The sequence below is a fragment of the Motacilla alba genome, chromosome 1 (assembly GCF_015832195.1).
Source record: "Motacilla alba alba isolate MOTALB_02 chromosome 1, Motacilla_alba_V1.0_pri, whole genome shotgun sequence".
In the NCBI taxonomy this organism is placed as follows: Eukaryota; Metazoa; Chordata; class Aves; order Passeriformes; family Motacillidae; genus Motacilla; species Motacilla alba.
In genome coordinates, this window is record NC_052016.1 from 1788992 (window position 1) to 1810033 (window position 21042).

The 21042-nt window shown below is 42.8% G+C and overlaps 1 protein-coding gene across 2 annotated transcripts in view; it reads right to left on the reverse strand.

Moving 5' to 3' along the window:
- ABCG1 (ATP binding cassette subfamily G member 1) overlaps positions 1-21042 on the reverse strand; it is a 55401-nt gene that overhangs the window by 9318 nt on the left and 25041 nt on the right. For both annotated transcript variants that reach the window (XM_038137380.1, XM_038137390.1), the window contains exons 3-13: positions 10857-10974; positions 9984-10116; positions 8517-8567; positions 6322-6467; positions 5554-5677; positions 4164-4278; positions 3272-3420; positions 2998-3099; positions 1749-1917; positions 870-970; positions 277-435 (exon numbers count right to left, since the gene is read on the reverse strand). In XM_038137380.1, coding sequence (XP_037993308.1) covers positions 277-435; positions 870-970; positions 1749-1917; positions 2998-3099; positions 3272-3420; positions 4164-4278; positions 5554-5677; positions 6322-6467; positions 8517-8567; positions 9984-10116; positions 10857-10974 — 1367 coding nt within the window. The remainder of the gene's footprint in view (positions 1-276; positions 436-869; positions 971-1748; positions 1918-2997; positions 3100-3271; positions 3421-4163; positions 4279-5553; positions 5678-6321; positions 6468-8516; positions 8568-9983; positions 10117-10856; positions 10975-21042) is intronic.

Below are 21042 nucleotides of genomic sequence, written 5' to 3' on the forward strand. Positions count from 1 at the left end.
TAATAATGAAAACTCCTGACTCTCTCCAGAGTCCTGACACAGCTTGGCTCCAGTTGGCCAATGAGTCAAAACAACTCACAGCAGAACCCAATCAGATTGTTTACCTTTGGGTGAACAATCTCCAAACACATTCCACACGAGCACAACACAGGAGAAGCAAATGAGATAAGAATTCTTTCCCTTTTCTCTGAGGCCTCTCGGGTTCCCAGGAGAAAAATCCTGGGCGAAGGGACTTTTTCAGAGAATGTGAATGCCACAGATGCCCAAGACATGTACCTGGAGGGATGTGGAGGCTGCACCTATGAGCAGGCCCAGTGACTGAGCCACCAGGGATGTCATGGTCCCCAGGGCTGCGAAGAGGACGAAGCGGAGCGCGTCGGAGGGCTGGGAGGTCATCCAGTACACGATGCTGCAGTAAGCCACAGGGAACATGATCTGCAAGGACAAGCACTGGGAGTGAGCCCCTGACAGCCAGACATTCACTGCTGCTCTGAGAGAGACAAAAACGTGGCGGGGGTTCCATCAATCCACAGCTCTCAGCCTTTCCATTGCCTGACAGGTGGAGGATACCTGCCTTTCTGCTTGGGCAGCTGAAAACAGGTTCCACTCCCAACCCTTCACAATTCCCCTCCTGCAAATAAGCAAAGCTGGTCACGTGTTTAATAAAAGAACCTTGGGTCAGGTTGCTTTTGTGAAGTCCTGGATTCTCAGGGTGCTTCTGATTCATCCCTGAAGCTTCACCAGACATCTTCCCCACTATTCCTATGGACATTTCCCCCACTATTCCAATGGGAATAATCTTCTTGGCAAGTGGGCTTGTCATTCATGAACTGAAATGGTTCTGTTTTCTGGAAGAGTGGAGCATGTACCTGGAAAGGAACATCAGCCATGGTCTTGGCGAGGTAATAGGCTTTCAGGCTGTACCAGTAGTTGAGATGCTCTCTGAGGAATACTCCCATCTCAAGGGGAACTGCAGAGAACACAGATTATTCAGTCAGACTGGCAGGGTGCAACGCTGCATCACATAAAAACGACATGAATGTTGCTGTTAAACACGTGAAACCAAGACTCACCCATGTCTAATCCTGCACTGCTGCAGTCCCAGGGTGGAACTCTCAGGTCTTTCACAGAGCAGCAAAAGTTTCAGTGATTTGTAATGGACTATAAAAGGTCAGCCCCTAGAGCTGCTCACTGTTGAGACTATGGGCCAGTCTACTCAGATGATCTGAACCTCCCTTAAAGAGGATTTTTCAATTAAAAGTGGTGTCAGAACTTAAAGAACTTGGTTGTTCTTTGTGGTCCAACAGGGAATCCAAAGTAACGGCACTCCCAGAGCAAGTATGAAGCAGTCCAGTCTGCAGGAGTTTGCTTCTGACACCACATGAATAAGCTGATTTTATGCAGGAGTCATAACTTGGAAGCCCCAGAGAAATTATTCCATCCTTCCTAAGTCCAACCACGAGCTCAGGGCACGGCTGAGACACACTGGGATAAGGAGAAATTCCAATCCAGGACTGTGCCACTGAACTGTCTGTGCTGAAAAACACTGGGAAAACTGGGGAGGGAGAAGTGCCCCTGGCCAAGGCTGTTTCTGCTTGCACAGTAGTGCTTCTGTGGGTGCAAGGTCTATCCCCCCACCTGTCCTAGAGGTAGAATCCCGAGTCAGACGCTGTCCTCCAGAAACCCAGACACATTCCAGCACTCCAGCATCCCCTCCCCTGTGCTGTGACACAGCAGCCAGTACTCACAGGTGAGGACGGTCGGCATGAGCGCAGCAAACATGAGGAACAACATGGAGAAAAAGAGGAACCCCGAGTTGCTGAGGACTTTCTTGGCTTCATTGCCAATGCCCAGGTAGAGCAATCCAATGAGCAGCCCAATGCCAATGTGTGAGGTGATCCTCAAGTGTGTCAGGACCTGTGATAAGCGAAGAGTGGCGTTTATCAGGAAGCTCAAAAACGGTGACAGAGCGGCTGAAATCGGATTGATTGCAGGAAAGGAGCACTTATGTCCAGAAAATCTTATATAGAAACCATCGAGTGGTTTGGGTTGGAAGGGGCCTTAAAGATCACCAAGTTCCAGCACCCTGCCATGAGAAATGTTCATTTCCTACCAGGTAAGAACAATTATGATCTTCCCATGAAAATTTCTTTCAGGTAATACAAGCAGGAACTGCAAATACTGCAACCTGAAATCTCACTGTCTGCCAATATCATGAAGCTCTTATTCATCAGGGGAAAGAGACTTTCTGACTAAAAGATAAATTTCCCCAGAGCAGAAGAGAAGCAGAAAAGGTACTTCAGGCTTGTGGAGACCAAAGTAACTTCATCAGGAATAAATTAGCTTTCTGTGTCTTCTCTGCAACACTGTATTCCCACAAGAGGCTTGGAAGAACAAAAGAAATAATAATATTGGGAACAAGTGCAAGCCTTTAGAGTCATGCAGGAAAAAAATATATTAAAAGCAACATTCTCCTTCAATCTGTGCATCAGCAAATCAGTTACAGTCTCTCCTGATCTTAATCCATTAACTTAATTAATCCTTGTTGACAAATGCACTTACAAAAAGGAGGAAGGGAGAACAAGCTATGGCAAACTTTTCATCTACCAATTTTCCATTTCCAAAAATGAAGACTTTAAGTAGCAACTTTACATCACACTGAAATTACTATCTCCTCCATCCTGAATTTTCTGGAAAACCTAATTTTGTGACACGGCACTACAACTTCCCACTCACTTTTCAGTAGGATTAATAACTGTATAAGGGACCTGCCAGCACAGAGGGGATTTGAACTTTGGGCTTTTAGGCCAGGTGCTTCTGAGTGCTGTGCAGAAAGCTGCCGTGGACAATGAAGATGGTGGAGTTAGCAGACTGAGAGAATCCCTTTGGAATTCTGTGCTAATTCATGGGCGGGCTGCTGGACAGCACCTCCGAGGTGTATTGCAGTGCCTCACACCCAGCTTTTGGCCACAAAAGTTGTCATCAAGCCATTCTTACCGAGTCCCTCATGATGGTGAGGAAAGTCCTTTTGAAGAGGATGCAGAACTGGGTTAGGCAGCTGGCAGAGAAGCTGTGGCAGCCTTCTGTGGAGGAGGAGTCCTGCAGAAACACGCACAGAATAAACCCCTTCCCTCTGCACTATTCTGCTTTGGTTTCCATTCACAAAATCCCACTCACATCAGCTGAGTGCGCCCGGGGACTCCTCCACTGAGGGAGGATTTAAATTCCCTCCCTCCCCCTGCAGCCCTCGGGGCTGAGATGCACAAGTTACCTCTTCCGAGGGCCGGTGCCAGAGGAAGGGGTTCAGCTCGTGCTCCCCAGGCACGTCTCTCTTGTAGTCTGTGTCACAAGTCCTCTCCCTGACAGCCCTGACCAGGCGGCTGCTCTGGTCCCCGTACTCACCCGAGGCCACCTCCATCACTGCAAAAACAGAAGGCTGAATTACTGCTTTGCAAAGGCTGAATTACTGCTTTGCAAAGGCTGAATTACTGCTGACCAGGTACAAAACCAGATTTATTTTTTATTTCCATTTTCCTTATTTTTTATTTTTTTTTTAGTACAGGCCTTAAAATGCCCCGTGCAAATTCATATCTGTACACGAACAACTTTTAAATGCATCTTTCCACAAATTTTCAGAGAGATCTCCTCATCCTGGAAGTTAAAGGAACCAGTTCAGGGGAAAGGCAGTGAATAAAGAAAACAGACAAAAGTCTATTTTTGTGGCATTTTCCTTTTTTTTTTAAATTAAGAAACCACACTGAAAAACCTCTCAATGCTCTAAGCTGTACAATACCACAGTGGCTGCTCAAGATAAAAAGAAAACAAGCAGAACACTGGAGCCACTTTAAAAAGTCACTAATACTATTTACTATGAAACACTAAAGAATACACTTGATCTTTCACTTCCTGAACCTGGACTCCTAACAGAGAGAAATGTTCACTAAATTGTACCACTAGATGGCATTCAAATTACTTAAAAAAAAAAAAATCTGATTATTTTTATTTTGAATTTTGCTTCATATATGGACAAAGCACATGAGAATATTTGTACAGAAGTATAAATCACACCACAGTTCCCCTTACCCTGAAAAGGTGATAAAATTATAAAATACAAAATGATAAAATAAAAAACAAATGAAATAAACTATTCGAGCTGTCCTTACCAAAATCTGCTGGGTTGTGGTAGGTTGGACAATTCAACCCCAAATCTCTCAAATAAGGGACAAGGTTTGTTACCTTCCCACGGTAAATGCACTGACCTTGACTTAGAACATAGAGCTGGAAAACAAGAAGAAAAGGAAAAAAAAAAAAAGAAAATAGAAGAAAAAGAAATAAGAAAAAATGTGAAATAGTCTCAACCAAGAATAACCAAGTCCTTTAAGTTTTGACACCACTTTTAATTGAAAAATCCTCTTTAAGGGAGGTTCAGATCATCTGAATAGACTGGTTCAGTCTCAACAGTGAAAAGAAAAAAAAGAAGAAAAAGAAAAGAGAAGAAAAAGAAATAAGAAAAAATGTGAAATAGCATCAAAATATTTGAACCTGTTGCCTGATAACATCTCCTTGTCCCTGTGGGAAGAGCACCTTGGGAAGATCTGTCACCACTTGAAATGAACTTAGTGTGGAATCACAACTAATGGAAAGTTTAAAGCCTGGAGTTGGAATTCTGCACACATTGCCTGCAGGACTTCAAACACATTAACACAGAAACACACTCACTCCAGCCTTTGGCACATGCTGAAAACACACAGGGAGCTGGAGAGCCAAGCCATCTGATTTCCACACATTATGGATATTTTTGGCTGGGAGACGAGGCTGGGGAGCGCAGGGATGGAAGGAGAGCTGGGACAGCACAGCAACAGCAAACAGCTCCATCTCTCTCACTTTCAGCCACGACTTTGACTTTAAATAAACCTCCCTGCCAGCCTGGCAAGCTGCAGGAGTTTGTTCACCTGTGGTGGTGGAGGTTTTTCTCTCAACTCTCACAGGACTAATCTAAATCCTCTAACAAGCCTAAAATACATTTTTTTATCTAATCTAAACACACGTGGTCCACATGCCATTGTCAGCCTGGAGAGAAGTTCTCCAACTGACTTGATTTCAATTAACTTTCAATACTAAATTCAATTATTATTATTTCATGTGAATTAAGCCTTCTCAGTCTACACCTGTGTATCTAGGATACACAGATATGTTGCAGACATTGACACTGCAGCTCTCCTGCTTTTATATTGCTCTGATTTACTTCAGTGACAGCCCCGTGCACAGGAGCAGTGCTGGGTGAAGGCATGATAATCACCAGAGCAATAATATTGCTTTCACAAACCTAACAGCAAGATTTTTCACAAACATTACACATAAATAAAGGAAACAGGCAGAGAAGAAGGAAAAAAAAAACATAATAAAGAAGTATATTTTGCTGTTATTTATTTAATTTCTTTATATGATTTGTAGCCATCAACTAGAATTATTCCTGGTTTTTGATTAAAGAGTATAGCCTTGAAAGCATAACCACCCTGAACTACCCATGAAGAGAAAATCTGAGAGCAATACCTGGTCGAAGAGCTCAAACAGCTTTGCACTGGGCTGGTGAATCGTGCAGATGATGGATCTGCCACCCTGGGCCAAAGCCTTCATCAGAGAGACCACCTGAAAACATGATGCACTGTCCAAGCCACTGAAAAAAAACCCAAACAAATTTGTTATCCACAGGCACCACTCAAAACCAGCACGTGCATTTGCCACGTGGTATCCCATTATTATCCTTTCACAAATTTTCTCTGTAGCACTTTCACTTTATCATATGCCAACCTGATGCTTGTACTCCTCCATCAGGCTTTTAATTAAGTTGGAAACATGCCTGAGAATGAAAAAGAGTATTCTGGAAGCTGCCTTAAGGGACTTCCACATTTTAGGGCTGCAGATTTGAATGCTCCCAGCTTTAATGAACAGATACATATTCATAGCTTTGCCAGCCTCCTCCCAGACTGATCACATTCATTACCAAAAGTCACATTTGAAAATGTTTGTCTTCAAGCAGTCTTTGCTGGAAAAAGAAAATCCATGCCACAGTATTTTCCTCTCTCTTTTCCTTCCTCCTGCAGTTTGGGAATGCTTTAAGTATTATTTACAGCCCCACAGTCCAGCAGTGACCCAAGGCACCAAGAACCCAAGTCAAATTATTTCTTGGCCTAGCTCAGTGCTTGCAGACAACACAGGAGGAGCCTTTTCCAAGGATTTAGGGGTGAATAGCTTTTCTGTAGATCTGCTCTTTTACACAAAACCACATTTGTCTATGTCTGGCTATTGGCCTTGCAGTACCTGGTGGGTTCATCAAAGAACATGACAGGGGGGTTGTTCACCAGCTCCAGAGCAATGGCCAGGCGTTTCCTCTGGCCTCCAGAGAGACTCCCAGTCCTCGTGTTGGCACACGTCAGCAAGCCAAGGGCTGTCAGGATTTCCTTCACCTGGAGGGAGCAGAACATTCCAGGCTGTTAGAACATGAAAAACCTCCAGCCCCTTCACTGGTTTTCATGGGGGTCGCAAACCAGCTCACAACTTTGTTCCGTCACCCACGCGCTTAAAACCTTTCCCATCTAATGTATTTATTAGCCATTTATTGGACTCAGTGTTAACAGTCTGCCATTTGCTGTTTTTGACCCAAATTCTGCTTGCTTGTCCTGCAGGACCTCACTCAGTAAGGAGGTGAAAAAGGAGTGGGAATCAGTTCTTCTGTAGCTGTGTATTTATGGGTATGGCAGCGACATCAGAAGAGCTTTGCTGCGTGTGAGGGGTTCTTACACAGTGAAACCAAGAAGCTTCTTTCAACAGAACTCTGGGCTGTCTGTACAAGGGATCCATAACAAAAACCAGTGGTTTCTGTAGAGCAGTGACCTGCTTTATCCCATCTGTTCCCCACAGTCTCCTCTTTCAAGTGCAGCCACTGATTCCAAGTGTTTTCATTCCACTCAGAGTCAGTGCAGTTGTCACAGGTGCTCTCAGATGTTCGGGGTTTCCTCAAGGCACAGCCTCAGGAAGGGCACAGCTCGTCCCACGGCTTTTGGAGCAAAAGGAGAACAATCCCAGGCACTAGGATTTTTTCTGTTCCAGTGGCTGCAGATTTGGTCTGGCAGCTCTATATAAGGGAAATAGCACTTTGGCTTCAACAAAAGCATGGGCACAAAAATGAGTGAATCCCTGAGCTACACTGCTCGTGCAATTAACAAACTCCAGCACTTCAAAGGCAGAAAGCAGCCCAGATATTTAATACTTCACTGAAGTTTAGGAAACAGAGCCCACCATTTTTCAAAGCATCAACTGCTTGGATGGAGAGAGTTTTCCAGAATGAATACCTGACCTGGTGAAAATTGGTGAGACCAACCAGGGCCTGACCCTTTGCTTGTCCTGATTTTGATTTCCAGGAGTTCCCCCTCCCAGTAAGAGGGAGTCAAAAAGAACAAAACCCACTAAGCCTTGTTTCTCAGAGGAAAAAGCCCAACTACCTCATTCCCTTTATCTGTGGGAAGGTTAAACAGGACTCAGGCAGCACAAGCAAGAACAGCAAGAAAGATAAACTGTGGTTCACCTGAGGATTTTCACTTGTCCCTGCTTTAAACAAGAGTCTGCAATCCTGCTAGCACAAGTGTGTTATAAATTCATAACATTTATCTGTCATAAACATTTACACTCCAATTTGCAACAATAAAATGAATTATCTTCTCCTGCACAGGCCAGTAACACGAACTAGAAAATTCTTCTAACCTGTGTTGAATAAACACAGCACAGATTTTTAACTCAAAGAGCTGCTTGTAATTACAGTGACAGTGTGAACAAGTGAATTAACTTGCTTGGCCTAACTTCACTAAAGTATAAATGAACTAAGGCTTCCAAAGTACAATTAAGTTAACAGCTGTTTCTATATAAATTTATTTTCCAATTAAAAAAAAAAAACCAACTGTGTTTGTTTTCTTCACAACAAGCTGATTCCTGTAAGTTTCCCTTTCTGATTTTCAAGGATTCTTTTGAACATGAAGAAATGCCAATTGCCCCAAAAGCACAGAGAAAGGACAGTCACAAAACCAGCTGATCTATCTAGGAAGTTGCTACAGTTTTCATATTTCAGGAAAAATGTTGTGCTTTTCCCATGGATGGGTTAGAGGAGCACAGGTCCTGGTGCAGGTCCAGCTGGGTGCTTTATCTCACCCCACATGAGATGCCTGAGCCCCCAGACCTGCTCATAGGAGAGCCCAAGGGGCTGAGGTGCATGAACAGGGATTCTGCAGAGCCTGGATTTGTTTCAGTAAACCTTTTACAATTTTCCACTCTTGTACTGCAAGCAGCTTTCATGGAGGCTGCAGTGAACGTTCCCTCCTAGTGACACATGTCAGCCTAGAGGATATGAATTATTCTGTCATTACAAGCCCAGTGCAGTTCAGAATTAGATAAAAAATGTCTGCTTTTACAGAGCTCACTTCTTGGCATCCCTCAAATTCTAGTTTGATGGGCAGTGTACATACCATTTCTCTCCTCCCTTCATCTTTCTCTTGAAGTTTCAGATGAGCAGATACCTGGAATGCAAAAAAAAAAATGGAATTTGATTTTGAGCTGGTCTGAAGCACAACCACCACTCAGAGCAGATGTCTCAGGCACAGCACTCCAAGGTACCACTTAAACAACTTCTGTCAACCCAGTCAGAAAAAATGAACTTGAATGTACCAGTCACAAGCATCACATTTTTCTGTGCAGCAAATAACTGAGTTTAATGTGACTTGGGCAAAGCACCCAACAGAAAGTGTACTAGAAAAAAAGGCCATTCTGCAAGTCAAACAGCTTTATAGGAGGATGGGAGAGTGGCATATTTTGCACATCCAAAAACTCCCCAAGTAATGCTAGAAACGCAGTTTATTTGTGTTTCATTCCCACTGTAAGGATAACTGAACTCTGCCATTCTCCAGCATGCAAACAAGTGAGCACAGAAATAAATAATCTTATGAAAGATGTCATCTGCTGTCCTGAAAGGCAGCTCCACGAAACATCATGATTAACCTTTATTAAAAGCAATTAAACTGTTAGGTAATTATTTTTTGTCAGAGCCTTGATTGATTAATTTCAGACAGCAACTATAATCTGGGCCAAATTCTGCAAAAGTGGTCCCGTGGGATTCTGATGAAAACACTCAAGTAAACAAAGGAGACAAAAAACTTCTCCACAAAAAAAAAAAGAGCCTTTGCAGAAAATTAGCCACATAAAAACCAGAGTGATTTCTTCTGGCCTTAAAATTTGTGAATTGAGCTGGCACAGTGTGAGCAACCTCAGCCTTATTTTGATAACAATTTCTGAGAAAAACTGGCTCACTTCTCAAGCTCAAGCTGAGCTACAGACACTTCCAGACTAACTGGTCAAGTCGGCAATTCATAAACTTGCTGACGTGATGCAAAACAATGAGAAGAATTAACATTGCCTGTACGTCTTGGATTTATTCTGTTCCTGGTTTGTTTTTTTTTTCTCTTGAAGGAATGAAAGAGATTTTATAAAAGGCCTTTATTTTAAAAAAGGCACAAAAGAGTAGAAGTGGCAGAGAGACCACACTGAAACGTAAATACCAATTTTCAGTCAGAACATGAAAGATGGGGAGAAAGAGAGAGAGATGAGGTTACTCATCCACCACCCAAGCAAACAGATGGTCCCTACAAAGGCTCATTTGTGAAGAATTTCAGGTTCTATTCCCTAGATCTAAGGAGCAGACACTTGGATCTCCTTCCAAATCACAATGCTGGGCACAAACTGGAAATTATAAAGCCAAAGAATCCCTAGAAGGATGAGCCTGAAATGGAATTGAAGGCGTCACCAAATTCCAAGAACTCTCACTGAGCAGGACAGGGATAACATCTGGTGGCACTGCCAGGAGTAGGACCAAGGGCACAACACAAACCATTCTCCACTTTCTGCTGCTCAGATAAATCAGAGCAAGGAGCAAAGCTCACCATCATAGCTTCCTGGACAGTGAGGTGAGGAAGGAGCATGTCATCCTGCATGATGTAGCAGGAGACCTTGCGGAAGGAGCGCAGGTCGCGGGGCTGCCCGTTGATGAGGATTTCTCCTTTCATTCCCGTCTCTCTGAAACCAAACAGCAACAACCAGAGGTGAACCTCACCCTCGCTTGGGCTGCCAAATGACTGAGCACACGGAAGTCTTAGGTAATTATTGTCACTGTGAAATAAATTTGGTAGACTGGATAGAAATGAAATTATTTCCTGATTACGCTTGCCTTCATATAAAGTTTCATGCCATAATGCTGAAAATTTTACTCAAAATGTGTGCTGTTGTATATAAATCTGAAAAACTATCAAGAAATTGAAGTTGGGGTGTTTTTTTAGGTTTCTCTATCCTGTTCCTTATGCCCCAAATGGCAAGACAGAGACACCTTGTACGGCCATACAAGAGGAGATTTAGAAAAATGAAACACAGTCACTGCATTTTGGTGGGGAAGACATCAACATTATGAAGTGGTGACTAAAAAGAGTAGATTTTTCAAGTGTTTATGTGATTTTAAAAAACATCACAAACATAAGACACTGAGTCAGATTTGTTACACAGCCAAAAAAGGAGGTTTTCTTTATATATGTGTTTTTCGGATTTTAAATTCCTTCTTATTTTTGGATCAGACCTGTTAAGAGATAAATCCCAACTGACCAAAACAGGACACAAGAGGAAAAAAAGAAAAAATAATCTAATTCAAAATCTTTGAAGTGCCTGTTTTTGACAAACTCTAGGCCAAAATTTCTTCTTCCACTGTCTCCAAGGAGCCCTCAGCCTTGGTGATCTTATCTTAACTTGGGGTCTTCATTGGTACTGACCTGTATCCTGCCAGAATATTCATAAGCGTTGACTTCCCAGCTCCTGAAGGTCCCATAATTGCAACGAGTTCTCCACTGCTGAACTTCCCTGAAATTCCTTTCAAAAGGGTCTTATAACCTGGAAGAAGAAGAAAGAAAAGTTCACTGAACCCTTCATCACATCTGGGGAGCAATGAAAGTCCATTTCCACTGAATATTGACGACAAACAGGCGTTAACAGCCACCTCCTGAGAGGCTGATGCCAACATCAGCGTGCTGCAATGTGAAAAATAACTATCAAAAGCCAAGCTGTGAGTGGGAGCAGCAGTTCCTGCCATGGCAAAAATGAGATTACAGGGTCTCACACTCTTGCCTCACTGCAGGATGGTTTTTGAACAGGGCTATGAAGCCTTGCTGCCATTCTCTAAGTGGCAGCAATATAAAATACTAAAATGCTACAATACTATAAATACGCTGAGTCCTCTCAGAGTACTTTACCAGGATGCTGTTAAAATATTCAACACTCCACAGCTAACAGTCTTGGAGCAGACCTTCCAATCACTGCAGTTTCAGTGCCAAAATTCTGCCCTCTCACCAAAACAGCAACTTCTTAGAGAGAGCAACAGCTGAGATCTCAGAAACCTTTGCCTTTTTCCATAAAAGAAATGGAAAAAAAAATGTCGTGGATGACAAGAAACTCAGCAGGATGAGACACAGAAACTTCTTCATTCTCTTGCCACGAGAACTCTCTTACCAGGGGAATTCTAAAGGCTTTTCTAGACAGGGAGACTGACCACAGTAACTGTAAAAACAATTTCTAGGGAAAATTTGTAGTTAAGAACATGCATAGTGGTTTTTTTTCATTTAGATTAATCCATTCTTCCATTAATCCATTAATCCAAAACTTCATGCCACTATAATTACATCCTCAGGCAAGGATGTTCTAGACTGACAACACCACCTCCTTCAAGCATTTCAACTTATTTCTGAGTTAATTGTCTTTGCCAGTAAACCTTTATTAGAAGCCTTTACTCCATGTTATTCTAAGTGTAAGCAAACTGTGCTCCAGTGAGAATTCCAGATTTGGACCAACTGCATCCACCCTGCCCTGCAGGATTTCCATGTAAAGGCATAAAAACTGTGTAAGGAAGGTGGAGAGAGCCCTGACCAGCATTTAAATTTTTCAGGATCTCTTTCCCTTTTGTCTTTTTCTTTTCTTTGCTTGTTTACTTTATTTTAATTGCCAGTGCTTCTAGCTAAAGCTTTTAATAATTAAAAAATGCTAAGTAAGGTGTCAAAAGCCAATCTCGTATGTTGGCAATGTTTATGTGGTTCAATTAAAACTAAAACAGAAGGGTGGAAAATCCATTTAAATGCAGAGTCAGGGTTTGGCAATCCATTTTGCCACCCTGGTGGACATGCAGGCAGAATGTAAATTCCACACGTAAACTATCCCAGAGCTCTGATGGTCAGCACAGGCTGTAGCTGCAACATGGAAATGCTGTGAAAAGCCCCACATTGTCTGCAAGCTCCTAGAAAAAAAAGAACTGTGGGTTATCTTCTGATTTCTCTTTCTTCCTAACTTCATTATTCGTTTTCATCTCCACTTATTCTCTTTAAATTTTCTTCTCGTCACCATTCTCGATGCCCACTCCTCCTATGCCAAGAGAGCAGACTTTGCACCAAAAACATTGTCACGCTGCTGTGGGGTCTCCCAAATCCACAGCAAATCCTCTTCCCCAGCACACCCAGCCCAGGGGCAATGCAGGAGCCACAAAACCTCTCTGGAAATATCTGATCCTACAGTTTTCATGGCAGATGTCCTAGAAAATGTAACTGACTAAATGGATCAAAAGAACCATTTTCTTGAGTGCCTTTTTTTTTTTTTTTTTTTAATAGGCCAGCGATTTTTTTACTATAAATCTTGCCCTGGACCTAAAGGAAACAACTTGTTTGGAAGCCACGAGGGTCAGAGGTACAAAAATAGCAGAGAATCCACACTGCCTGTTTATGGCACCAGTCCTGAAAAGGAAAGCAAGGACAATCTATCCAAAGGAAGAGCAGCTCTGAAGAGAGAAATCCATGGCACCCCCACAAGGTCAAGCAGCTTGTCCTTCACACCAAGGCCCCCATCCACAGCAGCATCTGGAGGCAAAGGGAAGGAACAATCAGGCCTTTCAGGCACGGCAATATTTAATAAACTGGATCTGCAGGAACAAAGTCCTTCATTCTCCCTCTTCAGTGTAATGAGAACCTGCTCCCTCCCAACCCTGTTAAACCTGTAAGAGACTTAAATATTAGAGTGCACCACCAATTATTTGCATTATGCACCAGGGATTATTGTACAAACTCGTGAGGGAGGATAAAAAATGAGGGACATACAACCTAAAATGCAGGCTCAGCAGCTGCAAACATGGGGTAACATAGATATCACTGCCTAAAGCTGAAACCTTTCCTCTCCCTACGTATGACTGTGAGATTTAACATTACACACATTAAAGTCACTTCTCCAGAGTTTCACAAGTGAAGATTGGTTTATCTTTAACTGCAGCACCTTCCCCCTCATGACCTTCATGTGTTTCTGTCCCTCTGATAGAGTTTTCCATTTTAAGTATCCTGCACACGATGTTAAATGAGAGCAGGACTCACCACAGAGACACAGAATCAGCTTGAAAAAATCTCCAAGATCACCAAGTCCAAGCTTTGACTGATCACCACCCTGTCAACTAGCACAGGGCACTGAGGGCCACATCCAGTCATTCCTTGCACACCTCCCCGAGCAGCCCCTTCCCATGGCTGACCACCCTTTTCCATGGAGAAATTCTTCCTGAAATTCTCAGCAAGTCATTTGCAATAGAGTAGAGAAATATGCTTTAAGAAGAAATAAAAGAAAAGCCTCAAAACTATGAATATTAGATTAGGATCCTTATCACTGGAATTTTAAGTTGCTACAAACCCAAGCTCCTCCTTTGGCTGGAAATGCATAATAAGCTTTTCCATTACAAAGGTTAATTTAGCAAACCCACAAAAAGATTTGACACTGTGGCAGCAGCGGTGGTGCCCCAGTATAATCCTTTATGAGGAATTAAAGTCCCCTAAGCAACCACAGCCTCCCCTTTCAGAATATCAAGGCTAATCTTCAACTGAATCAGTTGACCTAAAACTTCTATACAGGGCCACATGTCTTTCACGAGAAACAGATTATGCATTTGGAGGGGATTGTATTCCCACTGAGAGGGCTTGTTCCACATCCATCTGCCACACACCAGGAATTGCTCACTGCCTTCTACCCCAGCCCCGTTCTCCTAAAGTTCTTCCAAGCCTTCTGATGTTTACAGTTTTGTAATGGAGTGTCTCACACGCTTTCCATTTAAACAATGGTTGTTTTGCATTCCTTTCTGGAGGAGGAGAGAATTGATGGGCTGTTGGCTTGGACCAGTGTGGTTGGAGAGGTGGCAATTTCATCCTCCAACCCATGGTCACTTTTGGAATTCGATAAATATCGAGGTCCTGAAATAAACGTGGCTTTTTTTTTTTCTTTTTTTTTTGCCTTAGACACCTCAGCATGTGAGTGTTGTCAGTATTGCAACACAGCCCACCTGGTTTTGCTCAGTCCCTGCAGCAAGGAGCTTGGATAAGGCAGAGTTTAATGGGAGGCTGGGCCCCAAAGCCAGCTCACTCCAGGGTGGGTGCACACCTTGGGCTGTTCAGCTCCAGCTCTCTCCCTTTGGACTGGACTGACACCAAGAGCAAGTGTAGAATTGTGACTTTCTCGTTTTTCACTTCTCCTAAAATTGTTTCAATTTCCAAAGGAAATCAGCCTGGATCTTCCAGTTTCCCTGCGTCTCCTCCTGAAGGTACAGTGACACAACCTTGCAGCCTTCTAGTGAGGTTTACAGGATGATTACCAGTATATATTTTAAAATATATATTTAGGGGCTGAAACCCATGGGAATTTTAATATCAGTTTTCAAGGACTACTTAAAATACGAGTTTGACATTAACATGCCATCACGAACCAGAACAACCCCTCAGCACATTTCTCAGCCCAGCCCCCTAAAAAATAGAGCACAGCAGAAACAAACCAAAGCTGAAACAGAAAATTCTAGTGACACAAAACTTTTTTGGTCTTAATTTCACCTCACATTATGTTCTGGAGTTCAAATGCTTCTCCTGAGAAGCAAGAATGTGTTTTGTTTTCCCATGTTAGGATTTCCCATGAAATCAAACGTGAGGCACTGGGATGTTTGACCAGATTCACAGCTGAACCACTGCCTGGCCTGAGCAGACCTCCCTTGCAGAGGTGGGATTCCCTCCCTGCCTGGCAGCAGCACAGAGCCCACAAAAGCCCCTTTTTCAATGAATGGACAGAGGTGACCTCGTGTCTCTTGATGAAGATACTAAGGGAGCTCTCCTTGCTCAAGTCAAAAATTTTTTTTTTTTACTACTGGAATCAGCAAAGGAGAAACATGTTGATGGTTTTATCTGCTTCCTCGTGGATTTTACAGAGATTTATGGGGAGATCTGGTTTTCCCATTCCTACAGAAATTATGATTAATCTGGAGAGAAGCAAGCCATCCCCTCCTCATCCTCAGGGCAGGAATAATGCTTCAGGATGTGTCTGAATCAGCACCAATTAAAACATAACCAAAAACCCACTCCTACCTCACAGTGAATTTCTTCAGGTAAACACCACCTCTAGTTTTTTGACTGAAATGCTTCATTCATTTGCATTTCATTGTCAGTAATCCTCATTTGTTACTCAGAGAAATGTCACACAGACTCGTGGAAGTTTCTAGGTGCTGTAACCTATTTCTGCCTCCATCAGTGGGCACCCAGACCCTGTCTCAGGTCCCGGGTGAGCACAGCAGGCTTTCCCTGCTCGCTGCAATTAGAGCAGGATTTGCCCTTCCCAGTGTATTTGAACTGCTTCTCTTTCATCACAGGCTCTTCTGGAGGCAGGAAATCACTGCTGGTGCCTGAAACTGCTCAGAGGTTTCTCAGAGCATTGACTGAAGTAAAAGGTAACAGGGGAAATTTCAACTCAAGGCAGGGCGAGTTTGGCAAAGCTACAAACGACTGGAAACTGAGCCACAAAGAAATCAGCATTTGGCACTTAAAAATCAAAACCAGAGACATCATAACCTGCCCTTTCCAAACTCCCTGCCCAGCAGAGATGATGCATTCCTTTATTAAAAATTAAACAATTGTACAATTTCTGCATCTTTTTGTGGTGCTTTTTTTGGATAGGATGTATTCCTGCTGAGAAACAGCCAGCTGGAAATACAGAAGACATCTCTGGCAACCACTGTATTACTTACCTGCCTTCCTTTAATGTTTTCAACAAGAAACATGCTTTTTAAACAGCAGTTTAAATTTCAATCCACAAACATGTTCTTCTCCTGTACTACCAGCAAAATTGTTTCTTAAACCATGAAAAGAAACCACAGCAATTTCCTGGCCCGGTATATTGACCCATTGAAGAATCCCCATTGCATTTTTCTACTCTAAAGTTTGTCTGCTCAGCCCTCACCTCATCTTACATCAATTAAAAAAATCTCCAAACTTATGCAGAAGTCCGGGGAATTCTCCAGCACTAAACTGAAATAAGGGAACCAAGCTGTCACATCTTTCCCCTTGAGGCAAGGAGTCCTCCCATCAAGGAGAAACACTCCTGGAAAATTCCTGAGTTTGCTGCTGCCCCTGAGATCCACCAGAGTCCCAAAGGCCATTCCCTGGATTATGAACTGGACAGCAGCTGCACAAGGAAGGGAAAAGCAGGAGAACCTGGTCCCGTGTCATACTGAAGGTGCAGTTAGTGACTTAGGGCTGAGAAGGACCTTGCAGAAGTCCACCCGGACTCTGGAAACACCCTCAGGTGACCTGGCAGGCATTTCATTTGTAGGCTCTTCAGATTCCCATCGGAAAGCTGAACAGCTGGGAAACACTGGCAGAAAGTCTATGGAGAAGCACAAGATGAGAAACACACTCAGAGAGATAACAGCTCAAGGCCAGATTACATTTGGAGGTGTAATGAAACATTAGTTAGGAAACCTTTTTCCTCATCATTTTTACGTCATCCTTTTCCAGGTGTGAATATGCCAGAAGGAAATTCTCTTGCCTGCTCTCTCTCAATCTATTACTCACTTTCTGCACCTCAGCCCTTTCCTCACTCCTGAGAAGCCCCCCTCACAGAAAACACCTTTGTGTTTACTACAAGGGACCGCACCAATCTGCTGCATCCTGTGATTTTTCACCTAAACCAACATTAGATCAAAGGCAGGGTGTTCCCCTAAGCTGGAATACAGTCAGGGAGGTGTTTGCCACATATTTCTAATTCTGCTTTAACCAGCCAGGGCACTGTGTTCCCCTCCCACTGCTTGAGCACAGAGCACTTTCCTCTCTCTGATATCAACAGGGTTTGTAGATGTTCCAGTTTGTGAATTCTCACTCGAAAGGGATTATCTGTATCAGTTGAAGATTATTTAAATAATTTGGATTTTAAAAACCCTCTGATGGGGATTATTTAAATGGAGGTTCCTTTCCCAAGCTCCACATTGAGTTCAAACGAGCTTAAGTTAAAGTGAATTACAGGTACAGATACTTGGGAAGAAAAAAAAAAAATCTTTTAATTCCTAGAAAATCTAGGGGACAAAAACAGCTTTCCTGACAAACAGAGTGAAGAAATATATTGCTTTAATAACAGGCACCTTCCTAATTTTATACTGGTTTGAACTGTACCTCTACAAAGCCTGGAGAGGCAACCTCACACTAGAAATAATAAACATGTTTAAGCCTTCCAAATAAAACCCATCTGTGAACCTATATGTCATTGGTTCATAATTTCTGCCATCCACTGTGCATCAAAAGTGAGCAAACCTTTTCCACCAATCGTTTTCCCGCTCTGGTTTCAGAATGAGCACATCCACATCTCCCTGCTCTGTTCACACAGTCCCTCGGTGACACCCAACAATGGGATTCTCCATTGCCTAAGCCCTGAGCCCTGCTTTAGGACAATTAAGGGAATTTGCAATTGTAATGCATTCTTGTACCTTGCCTCGGAGAAACGACCTTCGTTATGTAAATGTCTGTAAAACAACAAGCCAGGCACCAAAACATCAGAAAGGGCAGAGAAGCCAAGGGAGGGCTTGAAGTAACCAAATCGAGTTCCTCTGCCTCACAGCTCCTTCCAGCTCAGAAATGAGGAATTTATTCCTCGCAACCTAAATGTGTGAGTCTTTCAAGCTTCAAAAAAAGAAAAGAAATCCCCCTGTGGGCAGCAAAGCTCTTTCTTTGTAGTGGACTAAACTGCATTTCTTAATATAGCCCGCAGCCAGGCCTTGTCAAACATATTGCTCTTGATCCACAGCCGATTTCCCACTTAGTGGTCATGAGGTGGATTAATCCTAACTCAGATGGAGGGCTTAGCCCCAGCTCACAGCGAGGCTTGGGGTGCTCAATCTACCTAATATGACACATCAAAATGTTTGATGCTTAACCCAACTTCATTTCTAGGGCCCATAAATTACCAGTGGATAGGAACCAGCACACCAAACTGGTGATTAATTCTCCTTATTTTGCATTCCTGCTCTGGGAAGGGATAAATAACCCTATGGAAGTGCCTCTCTCTTCACTACAGTGGGAGTTCAGGACAATTAACTTAGGTGAGCCTCTTGATGCTGTGAGAAATCCCATCCACTGCCAAGAAAATGATGGCTGACTTTAGTATCTTTTTTTTGTGGGTTGAAATGCCAGTTTGATTGTGGTCCCTCATTTGCTTGCAGCATTGCAGGAACTGAGCACAGCAACTGCACACCCCAATCTTCAGGCTGGACTGGAACTCCACACCTCCAGATGCTCCCTGGGCACTCATCAAGAAGAGCAGCCTGGCCGTGTTCAGGATGCACAAAGATGTCAGATGCTGTTTTCACTCTTTTTCACATATTTTTTTCTTCAAGCTATCCCCTAGCTCCAGCACACAGCCCTGTGCTGGTAGCACTGGGTTTAAACTTCACCAGAACATCCCAGAGCCTGAAACCCCCAAATGAGCTTTGGAAGGTGTTAACCAGAAGCTAAACATTTAAGGACAAACTTAAAAGCAGTTTTTGGATTTTGTTTGTGCGAATGCCTAATGTTTGACAGCACTTCCTCTGTGCTGAACAGTAACTTCCTTCTGTGGCAAGTCAGAAAAACACACAATAAATTGCAGCCTAAAAAGTGATTGTGAGCCCCCAAGCCAAGACTTACGACACAAAATCCCCAGTAACTGTGGGTCATGTTGTATAATAAAACAGAATTATGAGAAGAAGGCCAGCCAGGCAAGAAACCAAGTTCCAGCAGAGGGAGAATCTTCAACCAAGCTGTAGATTAGAAAGAATCTGCAAAATCCTTTCATTTCATTGTTCTCTCAGATCCATGGACTAGATATTAAACTTATGCAAGACACTGGATGTGACAGTTCACATTGTGCCGTCAAACAAAAAAAAAGCCCTGACTAAGTGAAGATTCCACTCCTTTGAAACTCTGAAATAGGAGTTATGTGCACCATGCTCTTTCTCTGTTATCCTGGCTGCTCATCACATTATTTTAGTATCTGAATGCTGCTCTTCCTCAAATAAGTCATGACTCTGTTAGGCTTGCAAGACCTGCAGACCCCTAATTTTGAGTTTGAAGATTTAATAGACTATACAACTTCTCACCCCTTATTTGGAGAACCCACACATCCAAGGGACAAAAAACAGAGGTGTTTGCAGGTGGACACAGAATTCTGCTTTTCTTGATAAATGTTCCAGTATCAGAAGAGAGGAAGAAAGTGTCACCAATACTGTGGCAAACCTCCTTGCCCCTGCTACTACTGCTTACACCTCCCCACTGTGCTGGGAGATGCATGGGTTTGTGCCAGCCCCCTTTAATTCCATGTTTTTTGTGGTTTTCACCAGAGCAGAAGCATCTAAGTAACCTGTGTCTCCTTGCATTCAGCTTTTCTGCCTCCCTTTTATTTGGTTCTGCAGCCTTCTAGTGAGGTTTACAGGAGGATTACCATTATATATGAGGCCAGGGGTATTATTCTTATTCTTACTCTTATTCTTATTCTTATTCTTATTCTCATTCTTATTCTTATTCGTATTCTTATTCTTATTCTTATTCTTATTCTTATTCTTTCTTACTCTTATTCTTATTCTTATTCTTATTCTTATTCTCATCCTTACTTCTCATCCTTACTTCTCATTCTTTCATTCTTATCAATATATTGCTATTATTGTTATTATTGTTATTATTACCACGCTACATCCATGTTAAGATTCAGTTCTTGGGGTTTTTTTTTCCCTGTGGAATGTTTCTGCCTGAGAGAGTTAAAGCTGCTCCTCTTCCCTCCACAGGCACACGGAGCCATATGCCTGCAGCCAGGGATAGAGAATGACAATTAAATAGGTCAGTGAACGAAAGTAACCTTCAAACATGAATGCAAATAAATCTCTACTTGCAGCAGGACCTGATGGCTCCAGAAGCAGTATTTACATGTTGAAGCATTTTGGAGATCTGGGGCATAGCTTGTACTTTGCCTGTACAGAAAATAGCTACCCTAATTTATCTTCAACCCTTAGGAAATATGAAAGGAGGAAAAAAAAAATAAAGTATGAATGACGCACAGCTTCATCTTTCTTCTGAATCTAGTGGAATTGTCTTTTCCAAGCAATACCCACAGCCTAATCTTTGTTTGATAATTGCTTTTTGCTGCCTTCTTTTTTTTTTTTTTTTAATTGCCTTTGTTTCTATTACTTCAGCGCACAGGAAAGGTCCTTCCTGACAAAAGGAAAAGCCAAGCCAGTTTGAAATGAAAGGCTGACATATTCCCTGGAATGACAAACTGGAGTCACGAGCCTGGTGCACTGTGAGATGAAAGCTGTTTATGTGTGACAATCAGGCAGAAAGCAATTTCTCATAATTGCAGTACCTTCGTACATCAAGGTACAAACAGTGTTACTCACAGTCTCACAAACAAATAAAACCAGAATCCTTCACAGCAGCCCCTTCTTTTTGGGAAAAAAAAAAAATCTTCAAGTGGGAGATACTCTGAACTATCCCAGCAGCTGCTCTGAACTGAACTGCCCCATCTGCCTTCCCTGCCAAGCGTGGATGCAGCTGGGTCACCCTGCAGACAGAAAGCCTTCCTCCCTCAGAGAACACTGCTCGGGCTCTCCTGTGC